Source organism: Lineus longissimus, chromosome 18, assembly GCF_910592395.1.
Source record: "Lineus longissimus chromosome 18, tnLinLong1.2, whole genome shotgun sequence".
Taxonomy (NCBI): Eukaryota; Metazoa; Nemertea; class Pilidiophora; order Heteronemertea; family Lineidae; genus Lineus; species Lineus longissimus.
In genome coordinates this window covers 1,020,895-1,046,896 of record NC_088325.1, presented here as the reverse complement: position 1 = coordinate 1,046,896, position 26,002 = coordinate 1,020,895, and the positions used below count along the sequence as shown (strand labels likewise).

The following is a 26,002-nucleotide window of genomic DNA, read 5'->3' as shown; positions in this document are numbered from 1 at the left end:
CCGCCTTAATTGGATCCCAGGCTGATGGAAATTGCTCATAGAAATTGCATTACTGCCTCGGTTCATTTTAGGCTGGTTATTCGATGTACATTTTTAATTTGGTGCTGTACAAGATAATAAAAGTTGTTATGCAATATGATAAAGTCGCAACAAATTTTGTAGTTTTTCTGTGCCCTGCAGGATGATATTCGCAAGGGGTGTTCTGGGTCTTGCCACGTGGCCAAACCACCTTAGCTTCCTCTTCTTAGCCCCAGTCAGCAGGCTGTCGTGGCGTCATGTGCCGAACAACCGCCTCCCTGACCTTGACTTTGGTAGAATGAGAATTCTAGTTGACCTACATGGCATGTATGAACGGAAATTTTCAAACATCTACATTTACATTTATTTTATACATTACATATAAATTTTGAACACAAAATTTACAGTACTTGAACACTTCTCAGTCATCTATATGACTGTTGCTGATCTAAACATCTACACCAGTTATGATTTATGATATAAACTTTCTGAGGCCTTGTTGGCCTTACAAGGACCCGAATCGTCGCCTTGGCATCTCAATAGTAGCCTAAAAGGCGGCCCTACTGGGAGTTTGTACAGGTTAGGGTAAATACAACCTCTATATCCAGTGTCAAGTCTCTTCCTTAATGTCTACCATGACGTGTTCTCAATTTAAAGGGACAACTTGGGCGTGTGATTTACCTGGCCAGGAGAATAATGTGCCGACTTGACACCATGCGCCGCCACTTGTAGTATTACACTGATGCCGTTTTCTGATAACGATTTTCACCAGTGTTGGAAGGTAGTTTTGGGCATGGCTTGCGAATTTCAGGCAGACCTAAGGTTACCCCCCGTTCTAGTGCATTGTATATTGCAATTCAAAGAGTTTTCATTCAAATGTTTGGAGAAGTTGCGGTCCTGCTGGAAGCCGTTTTTGTACAAAAAAACCACATATCTTATGCCCAAGTTGGCCCTTTAAAACTTATTTGGTGGGCCGCAAAAATGTTTTTGTCATAGTCACCCCTAGATTCTGGCGGTGACGCGGCATGTGACATAGGGGTGTGTCAAGGGTCTATGGTGCAGCCATTTTGAATTGCTAATCAAGTAGACCCCGGATGTAGAGGTTGGAGTAAATTAACAACAACATCGCTGGTCTTGTTAATCCAGACTTCGTTTTCTTTTCGTCGAATAAGGCACCAAATGTATCGAAATAGCCTGCGGGGTCGGACCGAAACAGAAATTGGTCCCATCAAAAATCAAGGGGGGGGGCATACAAGGTGCTGTACAAGCGTTGACAGTTTCGATGAAGTGAGATGGGGGGGGGGGGGGGTATTGGCAACTTCGTGAAACTAAATTTGAGCACCTAAACTCTCCCTAGATTATTACGAATTCATTGAAATCGAACCGATTACATGCACGAAGAATTCGTGACTGAGGCGGAAACTACGTCTACGGATTTATCTGAGAGCGGACAAGGTGGTGTAAGATATGACGGTGTTCTATTCAACTGCTAGTTAAACTTCATGGGGCGGTAAAGGGGTCTGCTGACGCATTTGTTGCAGGAGCTACGCCTGGCTGGTCGGTGTCTTATTCCTGCGATGGTCCCGGTTGCCGTGCCGAAGTTGCTTGGGCCAACTACTGGTTATTAGAAACCGGTGGTGGGTTGTATCCGTAAGGTGGTGGCTGGTAGTTCGCAGATGGTGGTGGTTGGTACGCTTGGTAAGGTTGGTTAGGTTGGGTCTGATTGCTGGTCGAAGTAACAGCTAAAATGAAAAAATGTTTTGAAGATTTTTATGAAATACATTGATTTCGATCACGAAAAATAACGCAGCTTATTTTGTTATTTTTCAGTTGAGTTTGTTCTTGATATTAATTACTGTGTATACGTACCAACGACAGTGGCGTCAGCGTTTTGGTTAGCGTAGATTGCCTCACGTGCCCCGTTCGCCCTGCAACAGCACACCACGGAGACCGGTACTACGATGATGATGGCGAGCAAGATAATGCCACCAATCACCCCGCCGGCGACGGCCCTGGAAATGTAAAGGAGGGTTAGCTTAACTGAGCGCATTATAGTAACCGCAGCGCAGTAATGTTGCCTGTCTCACGTTTCTGCTTGCACAACTCCTGGTGCAGGATACATTACACGCTACCCGAATGCACCCGATGTCGGACTTAATGTCGCCCAGACGCTAAGGTCGCCGCCATCAATAACAACTCAGTGACCTCATGATATCGGCCCTCGTTTCCACGCTGCATGGCGACACCAATACATCGATCTCCACAAAGATGGATGGATGCATGGAGGGCTCACTCGGCCTAAACATGGAGAAAACCGATAATTCCATCGAAGTTATTTTCTCATTTGTTGTGGAATTTGTGATGGAAACAACTGTAGTGAAAAGGATGACCTTGGTAATGATGGTACTGGTCACTCCGTTGGTCCTTCAGGCGTGAGGCACCACCATATTGGCGAGAACTTGAAATCCTAAAACAATTAGAACTCTTTCAAAACTAGGTGAATGCCAATTTCAAGAATGGTAGTCTATTCTCTGGAAACAAAGAACAGACTCCCACCCGTGAAATTGGCATTCACTTCATGTTGAAGGAGTTCTAATTGCTTTGGGATGTCAAGTTGTAGCCAAAATGGTGATGCCTATGGTCAAACCTCTAAGATAACGGGGCAAATATACATTCCCGAGTAAGGCCGAAGGGCGGGAGTCTGTTCTTTGGACAGACTCCCGCCCGTGAAATTGGCATTCAATTCTTTTTGAAGGAGTTCTAATTGCTTTGAATATGATTTCAAGCTGCTTACCCTGCTTCGTAACTCTTCTGTCTTTGCTCGTGGTCGTAACCAGACGAATCACAGCATGATTTCGACGAGGAGCAGCAATAGGTTGAACTACCGGAGCAGGTGGATAGGATGCCACGCCAATTTCTCCCCACGCAAGTTGAAGGTCTGCAGCAGGAGGCGCTAGTACCATACCCACAACAACCGGTGGAAAGACTGTTAGTGCAGTAGTCGGTGCTGTATATACCTCTATGGCACGTCGCGAAGGTGCTCCTCGTGTAGTATCCATTTACACTGCTAGACGATGTCCTCGAATAGCTCGCCGCGTTGCAACAGGATTCAGATCCGGATCGTGACTTACTGCAGCACATTGAGTCGGTTATAAAAAAGCAGCGCGTAGAAGTCGACCAAATGAAGCCAGGGTAGCTGCAGAAATTGCGACAACAGGTGGCGCTCAGGAAAATGCCGGACTTGCAGCAGTGAGATGAAAGTGGGACACGGCAGGTCTCGTGGAAAAATCCACCACTACAAGTGTTGTAGTCGTACGGCGCCACTGGAATGAATAAGGACCACTGATAGGTGAAAATCAGTGGACCGCTCATAGGTGAAATGAACAACTCACAGGGAAAATGGATTACTCGTAGGTAAAATGGACCACTCATAGGTCAAATGGACCACTCGTAGGTGAAATGGACCACTCATAGGTAAAAATTGACCACTGACAGATGAAAATGGATCAATCGCAGGTAACAAATGGAGCACTTATGGAGGAAGGGGGAAAGAACAGATAGAAATGGACCACTCGTCAATGCAAAAAGAGGAGCACCAGTTGATAACAGGGACCAATGATGGATAAAAATGGACATTGGATAAATAAAAGGGACTTCTAATGGAAAAATAGGTAAAATGGAGCACCAGTAGATAAAATGGATCAGTCGTCGATAAAATGGATCGCTCATAGGTAACCACTCATAGAGACCACTCATGGATGAAATCGACCTACATTGATACTTTAACAAAAATCTATCTCTCACATTGTGAGAAATCCTGGGACAACACCACTGAAACTTGAATATAAGATTTCCACAAAGGGGTAGGTTTGTGAAAAAAACGCTCCAAATAAGTTGTTGCATATATTGTGGGTTCTAGTGGTTATGGCTGCAATCAGTAGAAAATGTTCTAGGGCTCTTATGGCGATGTATAAACCTTAAGAACATGGCCTACGCAGATAAAGGTAACTTTGAACCTTTACCGCTACAAGTCCAATATTCATTCATTGATACGAAATCAATAAAAACGCCAAACCAGAATATGACGTCATGGCATTGGACGATCTTTGGGCTTAATATTTTCCGTTTCTGGAATATTTTGAAATGGTTTTGGATCTTTGAAAGGCAAGCAAATCGTACTGACTTACCACTTGGCAACCCAGCCACCAGAATGGCGACCAAAATCAGTGTGTTTCGTGTGAAATATCCGGCCATAGCTTCAAGTCGGAACAGTCGTTCTTTTCCTTTAACTGTACTGCGCAAAACTGGTCACAGAACATATATAAACTGAATTGTCACGTCCTATATGTCGTCCCGTGCCAAATACCACCAACATTTTTCTAATACAAATGAATATTTTTATTGATGAAAGGCGTCACAGTTGAGAATATAATGGTGAAATGCCGCTGTCATACATGAGATATGGTAAGGCCCATGCCATGGTGTACGTGTCTCCGGCCTTACAAATATCAAAACAAATTTTCAAAAAGCAAAAAAAAAATTGGTCACACTAGACAGCGTTCACATGCCTCGTCTATCGTTAATCAAAACTTATTGATGATAGATAAACTTGTTATTGTCGTTATTCAAATAACCGTGCTATTTTACAAATATTGTGTAGATTTCATGACTTTTGGGCGAGAAATAAGTGAGTATTTAAATCACATAAAGCATTCAGCAACTCAGGAAGGACTTAAGAAGCCCTTTCGTTTCCTCAAAGTCGAATCAAATGTGGCCGCCTGCTGTTAAATACGGTATTTTGCCCCTTCCCCGCAGTCCTACCCAAATACACAGCGCCCGCTCGCACCTAGGCCTAAGTTCCAATTCACTGTTCTACAGTTTTAATAATCAAAGGGTCATCATGGCTGATATCGATGACACTTTGACCCACGATGTGGGCAGCTCTCATAGGGTTGATAGGTCCACACCTACACCGACAAGGACAAGTAAACGTAACGAACGCTGGTAACTTTTGAGAACAGTTTCCTTTGTCCTCCACCCAATGGTAGTGGAATAGCATTCCGCGATGATGAGGTCACTGCAGCTGCTGACCTCTATTTCCCCATCGCTGAATTACAGGCAATGTCTGACAAACATGCGGTTTCGTAATGGATTCAGGCTTTCTAACTAGGGCAGTTAGATTCAATCGGGCACATGCCCGAGTGTTGGAAATACTACATAATTGTTATTCACAATGTGATCTTATTTCTGTTCCTGAAAAGTTGTTTTCAGTGTATTTTCTCCTTGAAATCGATCACTTCAGGTACTATTACTGTGCATACCTAGCTAAATTAGTGTCTAGTTTCGTCTCTGATGACATTTATTTCGTAAAAATCGCTGTTTTTTTCTAAAAAGGTGTTTTTGTGGTCATTTTGGCTGTTTATTTCGAGGGTACGGTAGGAGGTCATCGTTCACTCGATAACTCTTTTTAAAATGAAATAAAAGCGTCTTAAGATACATGATATGAATTGATATTAATATTCGTTAAGTGGGATTGTCGGTGGACGTTCATTGGTGAACAGTTGTGCTGGAATTACGAAAATATATCGATATCGTTGAGAGTTCATTCATTAGGGGCCAGCTCTCAATTTTCCTTACAACGCCTCTAGCACTGGGCAATTGCCACCATCTTGAAAAGCAGTGCCGCGGATGGCTATCGCATCGCCACTACGCATGAGAACACGATGGCTGCCCTGCGCTGCATTGATAGTTCGTAATAAATTCACATAAAAACACACCAGAAGATCTCCGATTTTATTTACAAAGATCATATTTTGTTATTTATTGATAAAACAAGCCATTTTACCACAGCAGGTGACACATATTAGGCCTGAATACAATGTGATCTTATTTCTGTTCCTGAAAAGTTGTTTTCAGTGTATTTTCTCCTTGAAATCGATCACTTCAGGTACTATTACTGTGCATACCTAGCTAAATTAGTGTCTAGTTTCGTCTCTGATAACATTTATTTCGTAAAAATCGCTGTTTTTTTCTAAAAAGGTGTTTTTGTGGTCATTTTGGCTGTTTATTTCGAGGGTACGGTAGGAGGTCATCGTTCACTCGATAACTCTTTTTAAAATGAAATAAAAGCGTCTTAAGATACATGATATGAATTGATATTAATATTCGTTAAGTGGGATTGTCGGTGGACGTTCATTGGTGAACAGTTGTGCTGGAATTACGAAAATATATCGATATCGTTGAGAGTTCATTCATTAGGGGCCTGCTCTCAATTTTCCTTACAACGCCTCTAGCACTGGGCAATTGCCACCATCTTGAAAAGCAGTGCCGCGGATGGCTATCGCATCGCCACTACGCATGAGAACACGATGGCTGCCCTGCGCTGCATTGATAGTTCGTAATAAATTCACATAAAAACACACCAGAAGATCTCCGATTTTATTTACAAAGATCATATTTTGTTATTTATTGATAAAACAAGCCATTTTACAACAGCAGGTGACACATATTAGGCCTGAATAAGACTTTAGAATTTGAAGTGGTGGTGACGATGCCGATATCCAAGATGGCGGAATTATACCAGTGGTCAAATCTCATCTATTTTGGGTAATTGCATCATTATTTCTTTTTGTGATTGGTGATTTGTAAAATTGAGAATGATTGAAAAATCAGTATTTTTTCACCCAAAGGCATGAGTGAACATTTGATAAGTTTATTGTGATTTAATTGGTAATTTGGTCGACATTTTGACAATTATATTTAGCAATATTTCGATAAATGCGGACCTGCTTCTTCCTCTTTTGACGGTGTTTCGATAACTCAGGTCAGTTTCACGGCAAAAATAAGTGGTAGTTTTGAAATTCGAATGTGCATTTATTGATGTAACGATAAAGTACATTTCCGAGAATAATTAGTGAAAGTTTCAGTAGGTGTCGATTTTTGTAAAGTAGTGTATAGGCGATGGATTGGCTCAGCCATATGCTCGTCGTGTCAGCGGGGCGCAAGCCGTCATGGGATGGGGGATGTACACTACTACAATGCACGTGATTGATGGTTGAACATTCATTCTCGTTGACAGTGTATTATTGAAATATTTGATTGTGATGATGGTGTATTGTACTAGGCCTTGCATGCTCCCAACGTGTGGCATATTTCACATTGATACTACCAGTATCAATTACAAAAAAATAGATTGTGAGTAACAATAGGCCTACAAACAATGCTACATGTCATGAGGGTGGGAACGGGGAAGGGGGGGGTAACTGTCTCGACGTCCCGTTAGGAAAAAAGGCTTATCCCGTTTCCCAATACGCAATTTTAGCCGAATCGTGACGCAAAACACGGCTTGTCTCGAATCCCGCTAAAATAAGGGTGTCTATCCCGAATCCCGACAGTTATTTTCGGCCCATCCCAGTGTCCCGAAAATACCCGTTCTCCCCCTCATACATAGTAAACCATATTGTCACATTGATGTTTTCTTTCATTACAGTTAGACTTCGAGATCTACATTTTCGACAAAGGCCTGGTGTAATATTATTACGTACTTGATGAAGGTAATATTAATTTCTTCAAATTTGAAGCATGACGTTAATGGAGTACCAGCACAACTTCATTGACTGCTACGTGGCGCTGGTGGAAACTAAGGTATTGCATCGCTCATATCACTTGAAAAAAACATTTACCCTAGTTACGACCAAAGCTGCTTAGCAGAGGGCGATACCTCATCAGGAGCGCCACAATCATATCATTGGTGTGAAAGCATTTGTATGAAGTTTTTCAGTTCTCAATGTGTTCGAAACCTTAATTGTGAATTTGTGCACTTCGAATTCAAATTTACGTCACTATGTTAGTTTGACATCCATTGATGTCACGGTAATTTCACTGTTATGCTGTGCTGCTTTCAGGTTTAATGACACGAATGAGTACAAGTACATTACATTTTTCGACGAAGGCCTTCTGTAATTTCATACGCTTCTTACGGTTAGTATTGATTCATAATTTCTAGTAAAAAAGTTAATTTTGAAAGTGAAAAATATGTAACAATACAATAGACCTGCAAATACCATATACGCAAGTTTTGAACAAATATCACACATATTCCCCAGTTGACTTGTGATGATATTGATAATGGTGGTGGTGGTGTTATCATGTACACCCTTGTCGGAAAGTTTATGGACACCAGTTTTTGCACATTTTCTCAAAAACGGCTAATCCTATTGAACCCAAATTTTCACCAATGGTGGAGAATCTTCTTGGCTATCGAATGACGTGATAGTTGATATCAGGACCAATTGCATAACAAAGTTATTACATAATTTTGAGAGGGATCTTTTTTTTACTTTTTTGTTAATCAATTTTTCAAAACCAAATTAACCTACAGTATATATTGCACATAGCTAAGACTTTCTGTGAAAAAAATTTGGATAAATCTCATTTCGGTTTTGAGATATATCGAAATATCAAAATTTTGATATTTTGATAATTTGATATTTTTGGGTTTTTTGCAACTGTATCATTGAGAAGTCATACCCAAATAATGATTGGCACCAATTTAGCACAGCTAGCAACTAATATTGCTGAGAAAAGGTGGATACTTGGTAGTATGAAAATTTTCATATTATAATTTCAAGATGTTCCTTTAGTTGAAAATCAGAAAAAAATCACCATTCATTCAGGGGACATGGGTACTACTAGGATATATCGAAAAATCAGAAAAATCTCAAAATTTTCAGAATCTCAAAATTTTGATATTTTGATATATCATGAAAAGTAAATGATATTTTCAAATACTTTCTTCACAGAAAGTCTTAGCATTGTTATCTGTATGATGCAAGATTTATACTTCGATTTTAAAAAAATCAACCAAAAAGTGAAAAATAGATGCCTCTCAAAATTATGTAATAACTTTGTTATGCAATTGGTCCTGATATCAACTATCACGTCATTCGATAGCCAGGAAGATTCTCCACCATTGGTGAATATTTGGGTTCAATAGGATTAGCCGTTTTTGAGAAAATGTGCAAAAACTGGTGTCCATAAACTTTCCGACAAGGGTGTACATGGCTTCTAACATAGTAAGTGTTTTCTTTTCAGCAACATTCAATAGATTTATTTACTGTATTATCATTTCGACCAAGGCGAATTCGACACTTCAATTACACAAGGTTAGTAACTTTTGTTCACAAAATCCAAATGGAGGCAAATACAGAACAATCAAACTTAGTCATTCCAGTCAGTTACTGAAGCACAGTGAAAACTGTCGGGAGCAGTGCAACTGATGGCATGTCAAACTTCCAGTGACTGTCCCTGTCCATATATTTCAAGACAGTACAAATCTTGTAATCATTTTGTTTATGCAATGTACGTTATTATGTATCATTTCAGCACAATCAAACTTAGTCATTCCAGTCAGTTACTGAAGCACAGCGAAAACTGTCTGAATTAGTGCTGCTGATGGCATGTAATTACTCTACTACCACTACCTGTGACAGTCAATGTCCAAATATTTTCAAGTGTGCGAAATTAGTACTCGTCTACTTCTTAGTGTTATTTGAATGCAATGTATGTTATAAAAATATTTTTTCAACACTATATCAACATTCTCATTCCTGTCAGTTTCTGAAAATCAGCTAAAGCAATCGCTACCAATGCAGCTGATAACCGCAATTCTTTTTGTTCCCAATGCCCATCCATGACAATATATTTCACGCATGTGACAATCATGTAATCATCCTGTTTTTTGTGTTCTATTCATGCAATAAATAAATTCAGTATTTTCAAATCATTGGTGCTACAAAACTATTCTCATTATAGATTATTCATATTTTATAAAATGCTGTCATGTCAAATTTTGTGTCCTATAAATCATAATGAAGTCGGCATTTTATATACAACTTTTGTACTCCTCCTAAATAAACATACAAATCTTGTTTTATGTAAACTTTGTATATGTGACCCGTCACAGCAAAACCAGGCGCATGTCGCTCTGAGCTTGGCAGGTTGAGACGGACTGTTCTAATCTTTCATTAGCGACACCATTTCTTACCAGAGTGCCTCCTTCATTCATACATCTTGTACTTTAACTCAAGATACCCATCTTTGAATATTTTTAGTATACCAAGTACTACGATGTCAATGTATTGAAGTCATGTTCTTGTAGTGTTATTGGCTTTCTATTATCTTGTCAAAATACCACTTGGTTCTCGCAAAATCTCAATAAAAACAAATGCTATTGCATGTATTGCATATTCTAACAGCTATCCACTGTATCGATTTATCCATCATCTGTACTATTTGTCACAAAAATGTTATATTATGTAAATCATATTTCATTACATAATGCACACTGCCAATTACTGCTGAACCATTCATATGTCATTTAAATAAATAATTTTCAACTTTTTAAAACCGTCTTATAGTACTGTTCTTGTCACTTAGCTGAACCAATTGCTCCATAGCATGAAATTTCCAGAAATGCCCCAGGGACTGAAAAGTGCTGTTTTAACAGAGAGGTGTCCTAAACTGAGAAGTCGAGTTGAATGGAAACAACCAATTTGGAACCAAAAACTACTGTCCTTATTAAAGAGGTTGTCCTCAATAGAAAGGTGTCCACAAAAAGTAGGTCCACTGTATATGAAAGTACAAACCCTGGTACATGTAGTGACATCATCTACTCCTCGATGTGGACACCTGCAAATGCAGCGACAATGTCACATCAGTTATTTAATTCATCGTCCTTTGTGCAGATGGCACCACCCATCAAACATGTTGGTGACGAATAGTGTCGCAGCATTTCGTCACCGAGCTTTCACGAAAATGCACTGTCATTCATTCAGCCATAAGTGTAAGACTGTAGGGTTGTTTCCAACCAAAACATGTTCGAAATGTGTCAAGCATTCGGAACACCCAAAGACTGATTAGAGAAGTCAAAATTGAATGGAAACAACCAATTTGGAACCAAAACTAGTGTCCTTATTGGAAAGGTTGTCTTTAATAGAGAGGTGTCTACTAACGGAGGTTCCACTGTATATAATGTAGGAACCCTGGTTGTGACATTGTCCACTCCTCCAGCTGCACACCACCAAATCCACAACAATGTCACACCAGTTATTTAGTTCATCATGCTTATGGTCATTGTACTTTCATCTTATGTAAAATGTAACTTTTTACACGGTTTCAATAAACGATTTGTAATTTGTAATTTGTAAATTATAAATTTCACTAATAATTTGACGCCGCCAATTCCACTGGTCTTCGAAATACGTAAGCTACACTGTTGACGACTATGACACTCCTCACAAACCACATTGTGAATCAGACGCCGATAGGCTTGTTCTGAACATTTCTCTCTCTGACTCTATGGTATCATTCATGCTAAAAACAATGCAGGGTCAAAGATAATTGACTTTGAAATAAGCTCAAATGCGTAGAAATAAGTGTCGATGTCCGACTGTCACGTGACTAAACGTCATCAATATCTTATGCAAATGACCTTGTGAGCTATAAATAGTAACTTCGCGGAATGCTATTTTCATAAAATCTGTAAAATGGCCTGCTTTTTTCGTTTAATGAAATGGTGACCACTTGACTTTGCTTCGATGGCGTTAAACCATGCAGGGCCGGCAGTTAAAAAATTTGTTTAGAACAATCAGGCCCTGGACGTCAGCGAACGATGGTTGACGCTGTTAAAGCGGTACACCACGCGGCCAAACCACCTTAGCTTCCTCTTTTTGGCCCCAGTCAGCAGGCTCTCGTGGCGTCATGTGCTGAACAACCGCCTCCCTGACCTTGACTTTGGTAGAATGAGAATTGTAGTTGACCTACATGGCATGTATGAACGGAAATTTTCTAACATCTACATTTACATATATTTTATACATTACATATAAATTTTGAACACAAAATTTACAGTACTTGAACACTTCTCAGCCATCTATATGACTGTTGCTGATCTAAACATCTACACCAGTTATGATTTATGATATAAACTTTCTGAGACCTTGTTGGCCTGACAAGGACCCGAATCGTCGCCTTGGCATCTCAATAGTAGCCTAAAAGGCGGCCCTACTGGGAGTTTGTACAGGTTAGGGTAAATACAACCTCTATATCCAGTGTCAAGTCTCTTCCTTAATGTCTACCATGACGTGTTCTCAATTTAAAGGGACAACTTGGGCGTGTGATTTACCTGGCCAGGAGAATAATGTGCCGACTTGACACCATGCGCCGACACTTGTAGTATTACACTGATGCCGTTTTCTGATAACGATTTTCACCAGTGTTGGAAGGCAGTTTTGGGCATGGCTTGCGAATTTCAGGCAGACCTAAGGTTACAACCCGTTCTAGTGCATTGTATATTGCAATTCAAAGAGTTTTCATTCAGTTGTTTGGAGAAGTTGCGGTCCTGCTGGAAGCCGTTTTTGTACAAAAAAACAACATATCTTATGCCCAAGTTGGCCCTTTAAAACTTATTTGGTGGGCCGCAAAAATGTTTTTGTCATAGTCACCCCTAGATTCTGGCGGTGACGCGGCATGTGACATAGGGGTGTGTCAAGGGTCTATGGTGCAGCCATTTTGAATTGCTAATCAAGTAGACCCCGGATGTAGAGGTTGGAGTAAATTACCAACAACATCGCTGGTCTCGTTAATCCAGACTTCGTTTTCTTTTCGTCGAATAAGGCACCAAATGTATCGAAATAGCCTACGGGGTCGGACCGAAACAGAAATTGGTCCCATCGAAAATCAAGGGGGGGGGGGCTATACAAGGTGCTGTACAAGCGTTGACAGTTTTGATAAAGTGAGATGGGGGCCCCTATTGGCAACTTCGGGAAACTAAATTTGAGCACCTAAACTCTCCCTAGATTATTACGAATTCATTGTAATCGAACCGATTACATGCACGAAGAATTCGTGACTGAGGCGGAAACTACGTCTACGGATTTATCAGAGAGCGGTCCAGGTGGTGTAAGATATGATGATGTTCTCTTCAACTGCTAGTTAAACTTCATGGGGCGGTAAAGGGGTCTGCTGACGCATTTGTTGCAGTAGCCTAGATGGTCGGTGTCTTATTCCTGCGATGGTCCCGGTTGCCGTGCCGAAGTTGCTTGGGCCAACTACTGGTGATAAGAAGCCGGTGGTTGGTTGTATCCGTAAGGTGGTGGCTGGTAGTTCGCAGATGGTGGTGGTTGGTTCGCTTGGTAAGGTTGGTTAGGTTGGATCTGATTGCTGGTCGAAGTAACAGCTAAAATGAAAAAAAGTTTGAAGACTTTTATGAAATACATTGATTTCGACCACGAAAAGTAACGCAGCTTATTTTATTATTTTTCAGATGAGTTTGTTCTTGATATTCATTACTGTATATACGTACCAACGACAGTGGCGTTGGCGTTTTGGTCAGCGTGGATTGCCCCACGTGCCCCGTTCGCCCTGCAACAGCACACCACGGAGACCGGTACTACGATGATGATGGCGAGCAAGATAATGCCACCAATCACTCCACCGGCGACGGCCCTGGAAATGTAAAGGAGGGTTAGCTTAACTGAGCGCATTATAGTAACCGCAGCGCAGTAGTGTTGCCTGTCTCACGTTTCTGCTTGCACAACTCCTGGTGCAGGATACATTACACGCTACCCGAATGCACCCGATGTCGGACTTGATGTCGCCCAGACGCTAAGGTCGCCGCCATCAATAACAACTCAGTGACCTCATGATATCGGCCCTCGTTTCCACGCTGCATGGCGACACCAATACATCGATCTCCACAAAGATGGATGGATGCATGGAGGGCTCACTCGGCCTAAACATGGAGAAAACCGATAATTCCATCGAAGTTATTTTCTCATTTGTTGTGGAATTTGTGATGGAAACAACTGTAGTGAAAAGGGTGACCTTGGTAATGATGGTACTGGTCACTCCGTTGGTCCTTCAGGCGTGAGGCACCACCATATTGGCGAGAACTTGAAATCCTAAAACAATTAGAACTCTTTCAAAACTAGGTGAATGCCAATTTCAAGAATGGGAGTCTATTCTCTGGAAACAAAGAACAGACTCCCACCCGTGAAATTGGCATTCAATTCTTTTTGAAAGAGTTCTAATTGCTTTGGGATGTCAAGTTGTAGCCAAAATGGTGGTGCCTATGGTCAAACCTCTAAGATGACGGGTCAAATATACATTCCCGAGTAAGGCTGAAGGGCGGGAGTCTGTTCTTTGGACAGACTCCCGCCCGTGAAATTGGCATTCAATTCTTTTTGAAGGAGTTCTAATTGCTTTGAATATGATTTCAAGCTACTTACCCTGCTTCATAACTCTTCTGTCTTTGCTCGTAGTCGTAACCAGACGAATCACAGCATGATTGAGACGAGGAGCAGCAATAGGTTGAACTACCGGAGCAGGTGGATAGGATGCCACGCCAATTTCTCCCAAGGCAAGTTGAAGGTCTGCAGCAGGAGGCGCTAACACCATACCCACTGAAACAACACGCGGTTGAAAGACTGTTAGTGCAGTAATCGGTGCTGTATATACCTCCATAGCACGTCGCGAAGGTGGAGGTTCTCCTCGTGAAGTATCTATTTACACTGCTAGACGATGTCCTCGAATAGCTCGCCGCGTTGCAACAGGATTCAGATCCGGATGACGTACTGCAGCACATTGAGTTGGTTATAAAAACGCAGCTCGTAGTAGTCGACCAAAAGAAGCCAGGGTAGCTGCAGGAATTGCGACAACAGGTGGCGCTCAGGAAAAAGCCGGACTTGCAGCAGTGAGATGAAAGTCGGACACGGCAGGTCTCGGGGAAAAATCCACCACTACAAGTGTTGTAGTCGTACGGCGCCACTGGAATGAATAATGACCACTGATAGGTGAAAATGGACCGCTCATAGGTGAAATGAACAACTCACAGGGAAAATGGATTACTCGTAGGTAAAATGGACAACTCATAGGTAAAATGGACCACTCGTAGGTAAAATGGACCACTCATAGGTAAAATGGACCACTCATAGGTAAAATGGACCACTCATAGGTAAAATGGACAACTCACAGGGAAAATGGATTACTCATAGGTAAAATGGACCACTCATAGGTAAAATGGACCACTCGTAGGTAAAATGGACCACTCATAGGTAAAATGGACCACTCATAGGTAAAATGGAGCACTCCTGAGTAAAATGGACCGCTCATAGGTAAAATGGACCACTCATAGGTAAAATGGACCACTCATAGGTAAAATGGACCACTCATAGGTAAAATGGAGCACTCCTGAGTAAAATGGACCACTCATAGGTAATGGACCCACATGCTTTAACAAAAATTGACCACTGACAGATGAAAATGGATCAATCGCAGGTAACAAATGGAGCACTTATGGAGGAAGGGGGAAATAACAGATAGAAATGGACCACTCGTCGAAAATAGGAGCACCAGTTGATAACAGGGACCAATGATGGATAAAAATGGACATTGGATAAATAAAAGGGACTTCTAATGGAAAAATAGGTAAAATGGAGCACCAGTAGATAAAATGGATCAGTCGTCGATAAAATGGATCGCTCATAGGTAACCACTCATAGAGACCACTCATGGATGAAATCGACCTACATTGACACTTTAACAAAAATCTATCTCTCACATTGTGTGAAAACCTGGGACAACACCACTAAAACTTGAATATAAGATTTCCACAAAGGGGTGAGTTTGTGAAAAACGCTCCAAATAAGTTGTTGAATATATTGTGGGTTCTAGTGGTTATGGCTGCAATCAGTAGAAAATGTTATAGGGCTCTTATGGCGATGTATAAACCTTAAGAACATGGCCTACGCAGATAAAGGTAACTTTGAAACTTTACCGCTACAAGTCCAATATTCATTAATTGATACGAAATCAACAAAAACGCCAAACCAGAATATGACGTCATGGCATTGGACGATCTTTGGGCTTAATATTTTCCGTTTCTGGAATATTTTGAAATGGTTTTGGATCTTTGAAAGGCAAGCAAATCGTACTGACTTACCACTTGGCAACCCAGCCACCAGAATGGCGACCAAAATCAGTGTGTTTCGTGTGAAATATCCGGCCATAGCTTCAAGTCGGAACAGTCGTTCTTTTCCTTTAACTGTACTGCGCAAAACTGGTCACAGAACAGATATAAACTGAATCACCAACGTCTTTTTAACACAACATTGTTATTGATGAAAGGCGTCACAGTTGAGAATCTAATGGTGAAATGCCCCTGTCATACATGATATACGGTAAGGCCCATGGGCCGGCAGTTCAAAAGAACTTTTGTCACTAACGCTGGCGTTGATTTAACTTAGCGTTATCTCCTTCAGTTCACCTCTTAGACTTAACGCCAATAAGTTAACACCAGCGTAAGTGATAAAACTTGTTTAGAACAATCAGGCCCTGGACGTCAGCGAACGATGGTTGACGCTGTTAAAGCGGTACGTCGTTCGTAATCACTGGTGGTCCAGTTAGAAATCCACTAATACACCATGCCGTAGTGAAGTTATTGTGAATACAATTTTTTTTAAACTTTGTGTTTACAGTATTTGTCGGTCTGTCTTCAGAAAGGCAATGCTGAAGTTATATCTTGTATTGACCCATTGAAATAGATAAAGTCATTTTATATCAAAGCGTCAATGACAATGTATAGACACTGATACATGAAAGGCCTATGTTTTGTGTTTATGTTTTGACAACAAGCTATATTGCTTGTCACTCGCAAAAATGCTCCACTGATATCATCCGTTATAAAAGAAAACTTATTTTTAGATATTTCTTTATTTCGTTTGACATACATGTATGTTAGTCTTTTTATTGCCATGCTCAATTGTTTATCAGATTCAGATTCGCCCTCTAGTGAGATGATTTGGAGTTACTAACTTGATATTACCAACACTATACACCTTTCCAGAAATGGGGCGCTGAGTGTCCGAAATAGTGATGTCATAAGGGGAAACTAGGCCTTATGGTGGAGGGACAAAGGAGATAGTCATGGTTGACCAACACACTTGAATGCCTTTAATGACGGACAAGGGGGAAAAAGTTAGTTCCAATGCAAGCCACCAATTTCGGGAAGCATGTATAAGGGTTGACCCGAGGCACCAACGGCATATTAGATAAAACTTGTAATCCTAAAAGCAATTAGAACGCTTCCAAAACGAGAGGAAGGCCAATTTTAAGGGTGGGAGTTAGTTCCTTGTCCAGTGAACAGCCTCCCATGTTTTTAATAGGCATTCACTTCATTTTGAAAGAGTTCTAATAGTATTCCGCGATAATGAGGTCACTGCAGCTGCTGCCCTCTATTTCCCCATCGCTAAATTACAGGCAATGTCGGACAAACATGCGGTTTCGTAATGGATTCAGGCTTTCTAACTAGGGCAGTTAGATTCAATCTGGCACATGTCCGAGTGTTGGAAATACAACATAATTGTTCTGAATATTTCTCTCTCTGACTCTATGGTATCATTCATGCTAAAAACAATGCAGGGTCAAAGATAATTGACTTTGAAATAAGCTCAAATGCGTAGAAATAAGTGTCGATGTCCGACTGTCACGTGACTAAAACGTCATCACTATCTTATTCAAATGACCTTGTGAGCTATAAATAGTAACGTCGCGGAATGCTATTGCTTTAGGATTTCAAGTTCTTGCTCAAATGGTTGTGCCTTGGGCCATCCGGATCGCATCCTCGTATAGCCGGTGGTATTCGATACCAGTACACTCCGCCTCTTATTGATTTACTTGGCGAGTGATCAGTTAAATATGTGTGCAGGCTATCGTACAGTCGATTTCTCGGCGATTGCATAACCAAAGATCGTGCAAGAGGTATCGATGCGTTTGTGATGATGGCTAGTTGTGTCTCGTTGAATCAGAAATGAACTTCAATCAGAAATGAACTTCATTGTCCACAAGTATGTGTCTTCGCCCTTTTGGAAATCGAACCCGGAAGCAGGTTGCAGTTGTGTACAATGCTCATGTACATGCCTTATACAAAGAGATAATAAAATGGCCACCTGTGGCGAGCATGAAATTTCGTTGTGCGGATTCAGACCGACCGTGTCTTATACGTGGACACAGTTTAGTGTGATCCCTACGCTCAGAGACCGAAGGACAAGAGACGAAGGCTGTGATATGGCAACTTTTATTGGGCAAGTACATTTATGTATGTATAAATACTGCAAACCTTGGAATATAATTTGCAATAATTTTAACATTTGCAATAACGCAATGTTTACAATAACGCAATGTTTACAATAACGCAATGTTTACAATAACGCAATGTTTACAATAACGCAATGTTTACAATAACGCAATGTTTACAATACCGCAATGTTTACAATAACGCAACGTTACTGCTAACGCCACTCGGGCAATCGGACAAAGGGATCAGATGCAGGGTGGGGTGGAGGGTGCTGCAGTGTCGATAGACGGATGGGGGGAGGTGAGGGGGGCAAAGGCAAATGGCAATGACATAATAACAATTGAATAATGTACATGTGCTTTCAAGGTGGCAAGAATCGATTTTTGACCAAAACAATGGTATAGTCTGTTAACACCAATGGAGCATTCTCTTATATTTTTATCCCAAAACCGCTCAACCAAAATGGTGCAGAGACTTGATATTGACGTTTATTGTCTTCAAGAGGAAATTGTTCAAAAAACTGATATGGGCCTAAAATATCAATGATTTCCTAACTAAAACATTCTCTGGGCCTTCTGTTAAATTAGGCCTGCCTGGAGAAAAAAAAAAGAAAAACTAATGCAGATATTTTTGAGAAAACTAAGCCTTCAGAGCAATGATATTGATCTACAACAAATTCCTCTTGAAAACAAATAATATGTCAATTAGGCGCATCACTGCATCATTTTGAGTGATTAAATGTCGCACAAAAATGCAATGTAGAAACACTTTTTTGCTGTGACCGAGACAGCTGCCCAGACAAATAACTCCATTGCTGTTGCACCTCGTGCTGTGAAATAGATCAGTCGTTGTCACGTCACAACCATCACCAAACGGCTAATTAAATGCCACATTGAAAACGGAACAAGAAATAGCAATATTCTGGATCAGCGAGTACATACATAAAGTGCTATTGATTTTAGCCCAATGGGGAAAAGTACATTTTTTGCAAAGGTTCACTTTAAACAAAGAGTAACAATGTTTGATTGAAATTTCATGAGAGTCAACCCAAAAGCATAAACTACAACAAGAAAATGGTAAATTCCATTGGGAACTGGTGTTCCCTGATCAGGACCATGCACTTCTGGCCTGGAATAGAAAGGGAAGTAACTTTGAAATATACAATTTAAGAAAAGAAAGTGAGCATTTGTCATGACGTTTTTTTGGTTTTTTATCTTCTATTATAGCATATCATGTATAATATGTCTATATGTGTACGTCTGTGACAGCTTCATTAGCAATAATAAGATGAATTAATTAAATTGAATTGTCAGGCAATGGTGGTCAACCTGCCTCGGGTTTGTCCCAATATCAGTCACATGATGACGGACATGGAAGCCTCGTTTCATCAACTGTAGCCAGCTTATCGAATTTCATCTCATTTACCTCAATTGTGTTCCACAAATCTGGCATCCTGAAAATTTATCTCCGACTCATGGGGATGGGCAACTGGGAGCCAAGGCCTGCCTTGCGATCCACCAGGAAACTTGTCCCCAAAGTGATGACTTCCCGGCCCACACAGAAGTGGTCTCTGTTGCGTTGGCTCGATTCTTGGGACGGGACAGCGAAGCAACACGAGATAGAGCAATTCACCTGAAAAAATTGGAGACAATTCGAATGCTGCTTCAGTGAACAATGGGCGATCTGTTCAGGAGACGTCTTTCAAATCGCCCATTGTTTCATAAACGAGAGCTGGACAGACAGTTCCAGCTACTCTTTGCAGATTTCCTTCTTCCAATGCATACATCGCATTTTGTCTCGACAACACCAGCACAGCTATTTACTTTAAGGTCACGTGCAGGTCTTATTGGTAATTGCTGGGGTGAAACTTGGTACTGCGGGACAGACTTACAGGTCCACAAAACGCAATGTCACTGCTGGACTGATTTACAAGTCCACAAAACGCAGAATCGGACATGGACATCATTACCCCAGCAAGAACCCAATGTAACCCCACAAATAGGGCCGTTTATAATGTTTAAGACATGTTTATACAATAACAATGCTGAAGCTATTGCCTGCAGTGACCTTGCTAATGATTTTATGTGGGAGGGGCCAGGGACCGTGACTATTGATAAAGTCCTCACGATATTATATTCGTCAACAATGGGGCACAGACTTTCAGATATTTTCGTGACTGACCTCTATTACCAGTACAGTCCAACATATATTTCTTTTTTTTGACTGACCTCTATTACCAGTACAGTCCAATATATATTTCTTTTTTTTGACTGACCTCTATTACCAGTACAGTCCAATATATATTTCTTTTTTTTTGACTGACCTCTATTACCAGTACAGTCCAATATCATTCTATTCTTGGTGACTGACCTATATTACCAGTACAGTCCAATATATATTTCATTTTTGTGACTGACCTATATTACCAGTACAGTCCAATATATATTCTATTCTTCATGACTGACCTATATTACCAGTACAGTCCAATATATATATCTATTTTTCGTGACTGACCTATATTACCAGTACAGTCCAAAGATACTATTTAGTCTGTATATTATTCTAGGGCTGGGGTGGGGGATGGGGAAATTCTCCAGTGACAAACTTTTTGATTGTCATTCTGGTTAAGAAAAACACGTCCAAAGAGGAAATTTATTCTCATAACTTTTTACAATGCTCGAAAAAAAACTTTTAAAATGTTCATGTGGCGAGTCGCCACATGTACCGACTATACCTGTGGATCTAAATATATATATCATCATTGAAACCCTCAGAGAAATTAAACCAAGACCAAAAAGGGTTCCATGCCCTTGGTTTCCATGTACCGCGAACGATGCTAACGATAGGATTTAGCTGACAGGATTTGGCCACATGAACCCCTCCAGTCCAAAGACGCGGGGGTCGTCAGATCAATTTGAAACCGCCATGGACATCACTTCTTCCCCCTCACAAGTCGGTCGCGATGACCTCCATGTGCAAACCATTTTGGCTGTGGATGCCCTGGTAACCCATGTCGCCTAACCAGACATAGCGCGCTGCCTGACTAGAAGTTACCGCCTCTGAGACCCAGGGTTGAGACACTGGGGTCTGCCCCTAGCTGACAGGTGGCTGGAGATCCATATCATAGAGCGTACCAACCGGGTATAACCGGCTGGACTGGTACACCCTATCAGACTCAGACTCCCCAACGGAGTCTATTGAGTGCAGCCGCAGCGCCAGTTTATATGGATGGATTTACGTTGTCAAATAACTGTCGACCTGATGAGCATTCGTTCACGGCACATAGAGTTTATCGGGGTAGGGGGCGAAGAGACAAGACCAGGAACTCCTATGGGGTCGCGGGCGCAATGCAACCCGAGGAACGAGATGCACCCAAAGTACAAACTCGAAAATAACTGGCTCATCCTTCACCATAGGTGTCAAGTATGTACCACTTATACAGACAGGCGTCATTAACGTTGGGTAACACCTCACAAGGAGCAATACCAAGCATTTTCAAGACCTCATATTTAGCGAAAAGGTGTGACAACAATGATAATATATCAGATCCAATACCAGTCCCTTGACCAAACCCAACCATTTCTTCAAAGTTCAAGGGGGCGTCGGGGCTTCTGAAAGAAAAAGTATTGGCCATGACAGCTACGGTCGATAGATCGAAGTGATAGATGGGCTAACTCGCTAACTGAAAAGGGTAAGCAGGCGTGTTGAGTGTTATAGTTACACACAACAAGGTCACATATCCATCCATGGCCTGCAAGTGTCGCCAACCCAACACTTCTCTCAACTAGAGCTACATGTAGTTTTTTTCCAGATCACTGGGAAGGGTGTCGGAGCAATTTGAAGGTGTATTTTCATTCTTAATTTCACATTATTTCTCCCACTTTTTTCGGGAGTGAGATAAAACCAATACTCCGATCCAAGGCAAGGGTTGGTTTACAAACAGAGGTATACAATGCTGTTCAAAAAGCACACAGATGTACACAAAACGCACTTATTTGGAGGAATTAAACGACCTAACTATACATGTACTTGAGCAATGAATGCATATATTCAACACATGATCACATCAACGTTTTAGACTTGATGCAAAAGAGAAACAAATCACAAAATGTTGGGAATATTTGTGACCCATCACAGCAAAACCAGGCGCATGTCGCACAGAAGATGAGCCTAAATGACACCAGGAGATAATGGAAGAAATTGATGTGCTCATATTTCACAAAAGGCAGTCAATAGAGAAATGAATGATCAGTCCGTCTCAACCTGCCAAGCTCAGAGCGACATGCGCCTGGTTTTGCTGTGACGGGGCGAATATTTTTTTCACATCTAAAAAATCCGCCATCTTGGAACGGTAATAAGCATGGAGGTGAATCTCCAGATGACGTCATTTCATTAGGAATACCCTCGGAATTGCTTCCACGGCGTGTGTATGCATTTATGGCGTATTTATGCGTACACTTTCATGATTCTGCCGGTATTTGAGATCCTCAAAAACCTTGCATGTACCAAGGCACTAAATACGCCCTTTTCCGGCCATAATACTATCCCATATAAAGTGTTGTGTAATGGTTATGTTTACCATACATGTATAAGCATCATAAACTTTTTGTATGAAGATTATATTAAATGATGTTTAGCAAAAGCATCATCATGATTAATAAAGTGTTGTTTTTAGCAATAAACTGCCTTGAGTTATTCATTTATAAGGGATTTGTGAGCCAAAAATTTGTGAATGTGAAAGTAGAAGTGAATGAGGAAATTGCAGCCTTAATTCCCCGAAAGACTAAAAAGGTGCTCCAAAATTGAAACGAACTCTTCAATTTGCCTTTGTCTTTTTCATCTTAACATTTCAGGGAAAATATACTAAACCCTCTCCTATCCTCTAAAAGAGTAGGAATGAATGCTTTTCTATTGGTGCCAAGCCTTTGTTTTGCTTCAGTTACCACGATACTACAGTAAAATTTAATGCAAGTTGCCAAGAGAAGCATCTAAGTTAATGTCAACAAACGCACGTGGAGTGCATGGCTTAAAATAGAACAAAATCGACTAATGACGTCACATGGTGGTCACCAAATATTCTCAACTTTTTGTGATCATTTTCCTCCTTATTCGGAGTCTAAAACAGGTAAATTTGAACTGTTGCTAGGTATATGGTTAAAAACATGTTTTCATCACTCAAACTAAGTTAGGTTACGTAATTCCTCTCTCCTATGAGATAGGATACTTTGACACTCTACACAGATGGCAGCACTGAGGTCAAATGAGACGAGGTAATTTCTGCCATGTTTTTATGCAAATGTCTTTGAACTACTTCGATTAATGCCTTATCTTTCTGAGACGGTCAAGGTCCTCATCATACATATCACATGTCACAGTATCAAGGGCTGATTGGTTCAGAGATAGAATGTGTTATGAGCACGTGACACATTGCGCCGAGCACGTGGCGTGTGACGTCATAAAACATGGCAGACATGACCAATCGTCTCATTTCCTTGCTGCCAGAACGATAAAGTACCATAGATAGGGTATGGGCTAACAATATCCTCCATTCAAAGGTCAACTGAGACGAGTGTGGCAATATTCAGGACAGCAGTAGCGGATTCAGGGGTCCCGCATCAGTCATCCCTTTTTGTCAGAGAAATGAATTTTCTGGGCACCTCTCCCCAAGAAATACAGATTTTTACAAGCCCCCCCCTCAGGATTGCACCTTCGATTGTATCATGAGTTCTCATTGGTGGGGCAGCTGCTCCCCCCTGCTTCTTTCCCTAATTTCTGGATCCGCCACTGCTGCAGAGATGAAACGTTCATAAGAATACATTTATGTGCGGTCAAGAAAGTCTTCAGAAAAATAACTCACCATGATGGTGTTCACGTCGTATCTTGAGATAAACCGGTTTGGCAGCGGTGGTTGTGCAGCATGAGGTGTGCTGGACAGGACAACATGCCTGATATCTGCAAGGAATGAAAATGACACGATAAGACTGTACACAGTATCAAACAATTATGAATAGTCGAAAAAGTTGTGGAGAAAAAGCTGTGGAGAAATCAGACTGAACTTACCAATGTTGAACCAGCGCTTCGACGATGGAACATGTGCCTTGTTGGTGTCGACACAACTGAACGCTTGTATACCCAAAGCCGATCTGGCCTACCAGCAGCACAGCCGAATTCAACGCCCCTGATTGAGTACGTTACGTCAGAGGAATTACCAAACCACACATCTATACAAATTGTGATTTTCAATCATATTCACAAAAATGCAGACGATTGAATGCTGACGGATCAAATAAACCTCACTTGTCAAATAATGAACTCACGGTCGGATGAACACGAGTCGGACAACAAGTGACATAACTTCGCGGAAACTTGGCTTTTGTGGTATTTTTAAATGACTAGTCTATGTGACACAACATGATTGTTGAAATTTATAGCCAGTACGTATTTACACAATGCATTTTTAAAAAATTCAAGTTCAATTTTGCGCACATATCGTCAGAGCGATTGGAAGTGGTCCGTTTTCGCGTACGTTGGGTGTGCTCAGATGAATTGAAGGCTGTCCTGCTCCGCCTTATGGTCGTGAAATCGTGCCTTTTCCCCACCACGATCAGCAACCTAGGAGCCACCAGACTATTGCTGGCAGGTGTCTGTGCTAGCAGCCGCAACAACAAATGGAGTAGTAACATATCTGTCTGGCTAATACTACTGTATACCAGTAGCAAGCATAGATAATCTTGTTAGTAGTAAAGCCCGCAGCACACTAGCCGCCAACTTTGGCGACAAGAAGCGTTCGGCTGACGCCTCTCGACGCCGAAGTTGGCGGCCAGTGGATCCCGGTCAGAGCACACCTGCCCAGAATCGGCGTCCAGTAGCGTCTTTTCCGCCACTTTAGGCTGCCATTTTGAAATCATGTGACATCAAGACGCATACTGATTGGCCATAGCCTCGCCGCCGACGCCAATTCAGGCGGCAATCCGTAGCACACCTGGCTTCTTCTTGCGTTCAAACGCGGCGACACGCGTCAAAAATCAAACATGTTAGATATTTGGCGTTTAGTTGCGGCAAGTGGCGGCAAGTCGCGTTCGCCGACGCCGTTCGTAGCAGACTAGGGATTGTTCAGGCGTTCAGGACTCTTGCGGCAAAAAACGCCTGTGAACGCCGAAGTTGGCGGCTAGTGTGCTACGGGCTCAAGAGACACATACTGACGATCTAAACTGATGGAGGAGTTAGATCACAAACTATTTCACCTCTACGTCCATTATACTAGTGACGCTTCGGTAACAACACTCTAGGGTGATGCATTCTCAGTCTGTGAAATATCTTTTTTACCCGAGGTAGGAGAGTGGAGTCCTATACACTGTTTCATGATATTTCGAAATTCCATAGATGTGATATATCCCCGGGGATATATCATGCAATCGAATTAAAAACTATTTGACAGTAGCGGATTCAGAAATCATTAGAAGGGGCTTACTCTAAGGAAGGGTTGGGGATCAGTGAAGGTGCCATCTTGGAAACCAGGTTGGTACGAGGGCCCTGACCAAGAAATAATTTAAGTTTTTAAAATGCGGTTTTCCGGCCATCTCTGGGACCTGCTAAACTTGGACTGAAGCACTTTATATTGTTGCTCAAAGAGGGCCGGCTTGTTCTTCATGTGCCACCCTCAAAATCAACCACTGCTTGATATTAGCAGGCCTGTTGAGCACGACAACGTTTTCTAGATCTCCCTATACCACACAAGAACATTGGCCTTGATCATTCCTCGCCACAAAAAGCAGGTGACTTAATACCGTTGTTGTCAAGGTCACCAACTGGAGCAACACTGAACTATCCACCCAAGTGAATGAATGTCGC

The 26,002-nt window shown here is 41.4% G+C and overlaps 2 protein-coding genes and 1 long non-coding RNA gene across 3 annotated transcripts; all 3 read right to left on the bottom strand.

The window, feature by feature from the left end:
* Positions 1 to 8: 8 nt before the first annotated feature.
* On the bottom strand, positions 9 to 4,367 carry LOC135502252 (keratin-associated protein 4-3-like). Its single transcript, XM_064794913.1, has 4 exons — positions 4,206 to 4,367; positions 2,813 to 3,341; positions 1,888 to 2,030; positions 9 to 1,760 (listed from the first exon to the last, which is right to left on the bottom strand). Exons 1-4 carry the CDS (start codon positions 4,270 to 4,272, stop codon positions 1,633 to 1,635), a joined length of 867 nt encoding a protein of 288 aa, XP_064650983.1. The 5' UTR covers positions 4,273 to 4,367; the 3' UTR covers positions 9 to 1,632.
* A 2,503-nt stretch (positions 4,368 to 6,870) lies between these two features.
* Positions 6,871 to 16,479, bottom strand: LOC135502064 (uncharacterized). Its single transcript, XM_064794548.1, has 4 exons — positions 16,019 to 16,479; positions 14,307 to 14,844; positions 13,382 to 13,524; positions 6,871 to 13,255 (listed from the first exon to the last, which is right to left on the bottom strand). The coding sequence occupies exons 1-4, from the start codon at positions 16,083 to 16,085 to the stop codon at positions 13,128 to 13,130; spliced, it is 876 nt and encodes a 291-aa protein (XP_064650618.1). The 5' UTR covers positions 16,086 to 16,479; the 3' UTR covers positions 6,871 to 13,127.
* Positions 16,480 to 20,643: 4,164 nt separating this feature from the next.
* LOC135502499 (uncharacterized) lies at positions 20,644 to 24,278 on the bottom strand. The gene is made up of 3 exons (XR_010449782.1): positions 24,212 to 24,278; positions 24,009 to 24,103; positions 20,644 to 21,762 (listed from the first exon to the last, which is right to left on the bottom strand). It is a non-coding gene; the product is annotated as an uncharacterized LOC135502499 (long non-coding RNA).
* Positions 24,279 to 26,002: the final 1,724 nt, after the last annotated feature.

Bases quoted from the DNA above. Each gene is read 5' to 3' on its own strand.
- LOC135502252 (XM_064794913.1), bottom strand. From the start codon at position 4,272: ATGGCCGGATATTTCACACGAAACACACTGATTTTGGTCGCCATTCTG. The intron at 3,342-4,205 runs GTAAGTCAGTAC...TATTCATTCCAG, and splicing joins GGTGGCTGGGTTGCCAAGTG to TGGCGCCGTACGACTACAAC. The intron at 2,031-2,812 runs GTAAGCAGCTTG...TTACATTTCCAG, and splicing joins CAGAAGAGTTACGAAGCAGG to GGCCGTCGCCGGCGGGGTGA.
- LOC135502064 (XM_064794548.1), bottom strand. From the start codon at position 16,085: ATGGCCGGATATTTCACACGAAACACACTGATTTTGGTCGCCATTCTG. The intron at 13,525-14,306 runs GTAAGTAGCTTG...TTACATTTCCAG, and splicing joins CAGAAGAGTTATGAAGCAGG to GGCCGTCGCCGGTGGAGTGA. The intron at 13,256-13,381 runs GTACGTATATAC...TTTTCATTTTAG, and splicing joins CGCCAACGCCACTGTCGTTG to CTGTTACTTCGACCAGCAAT.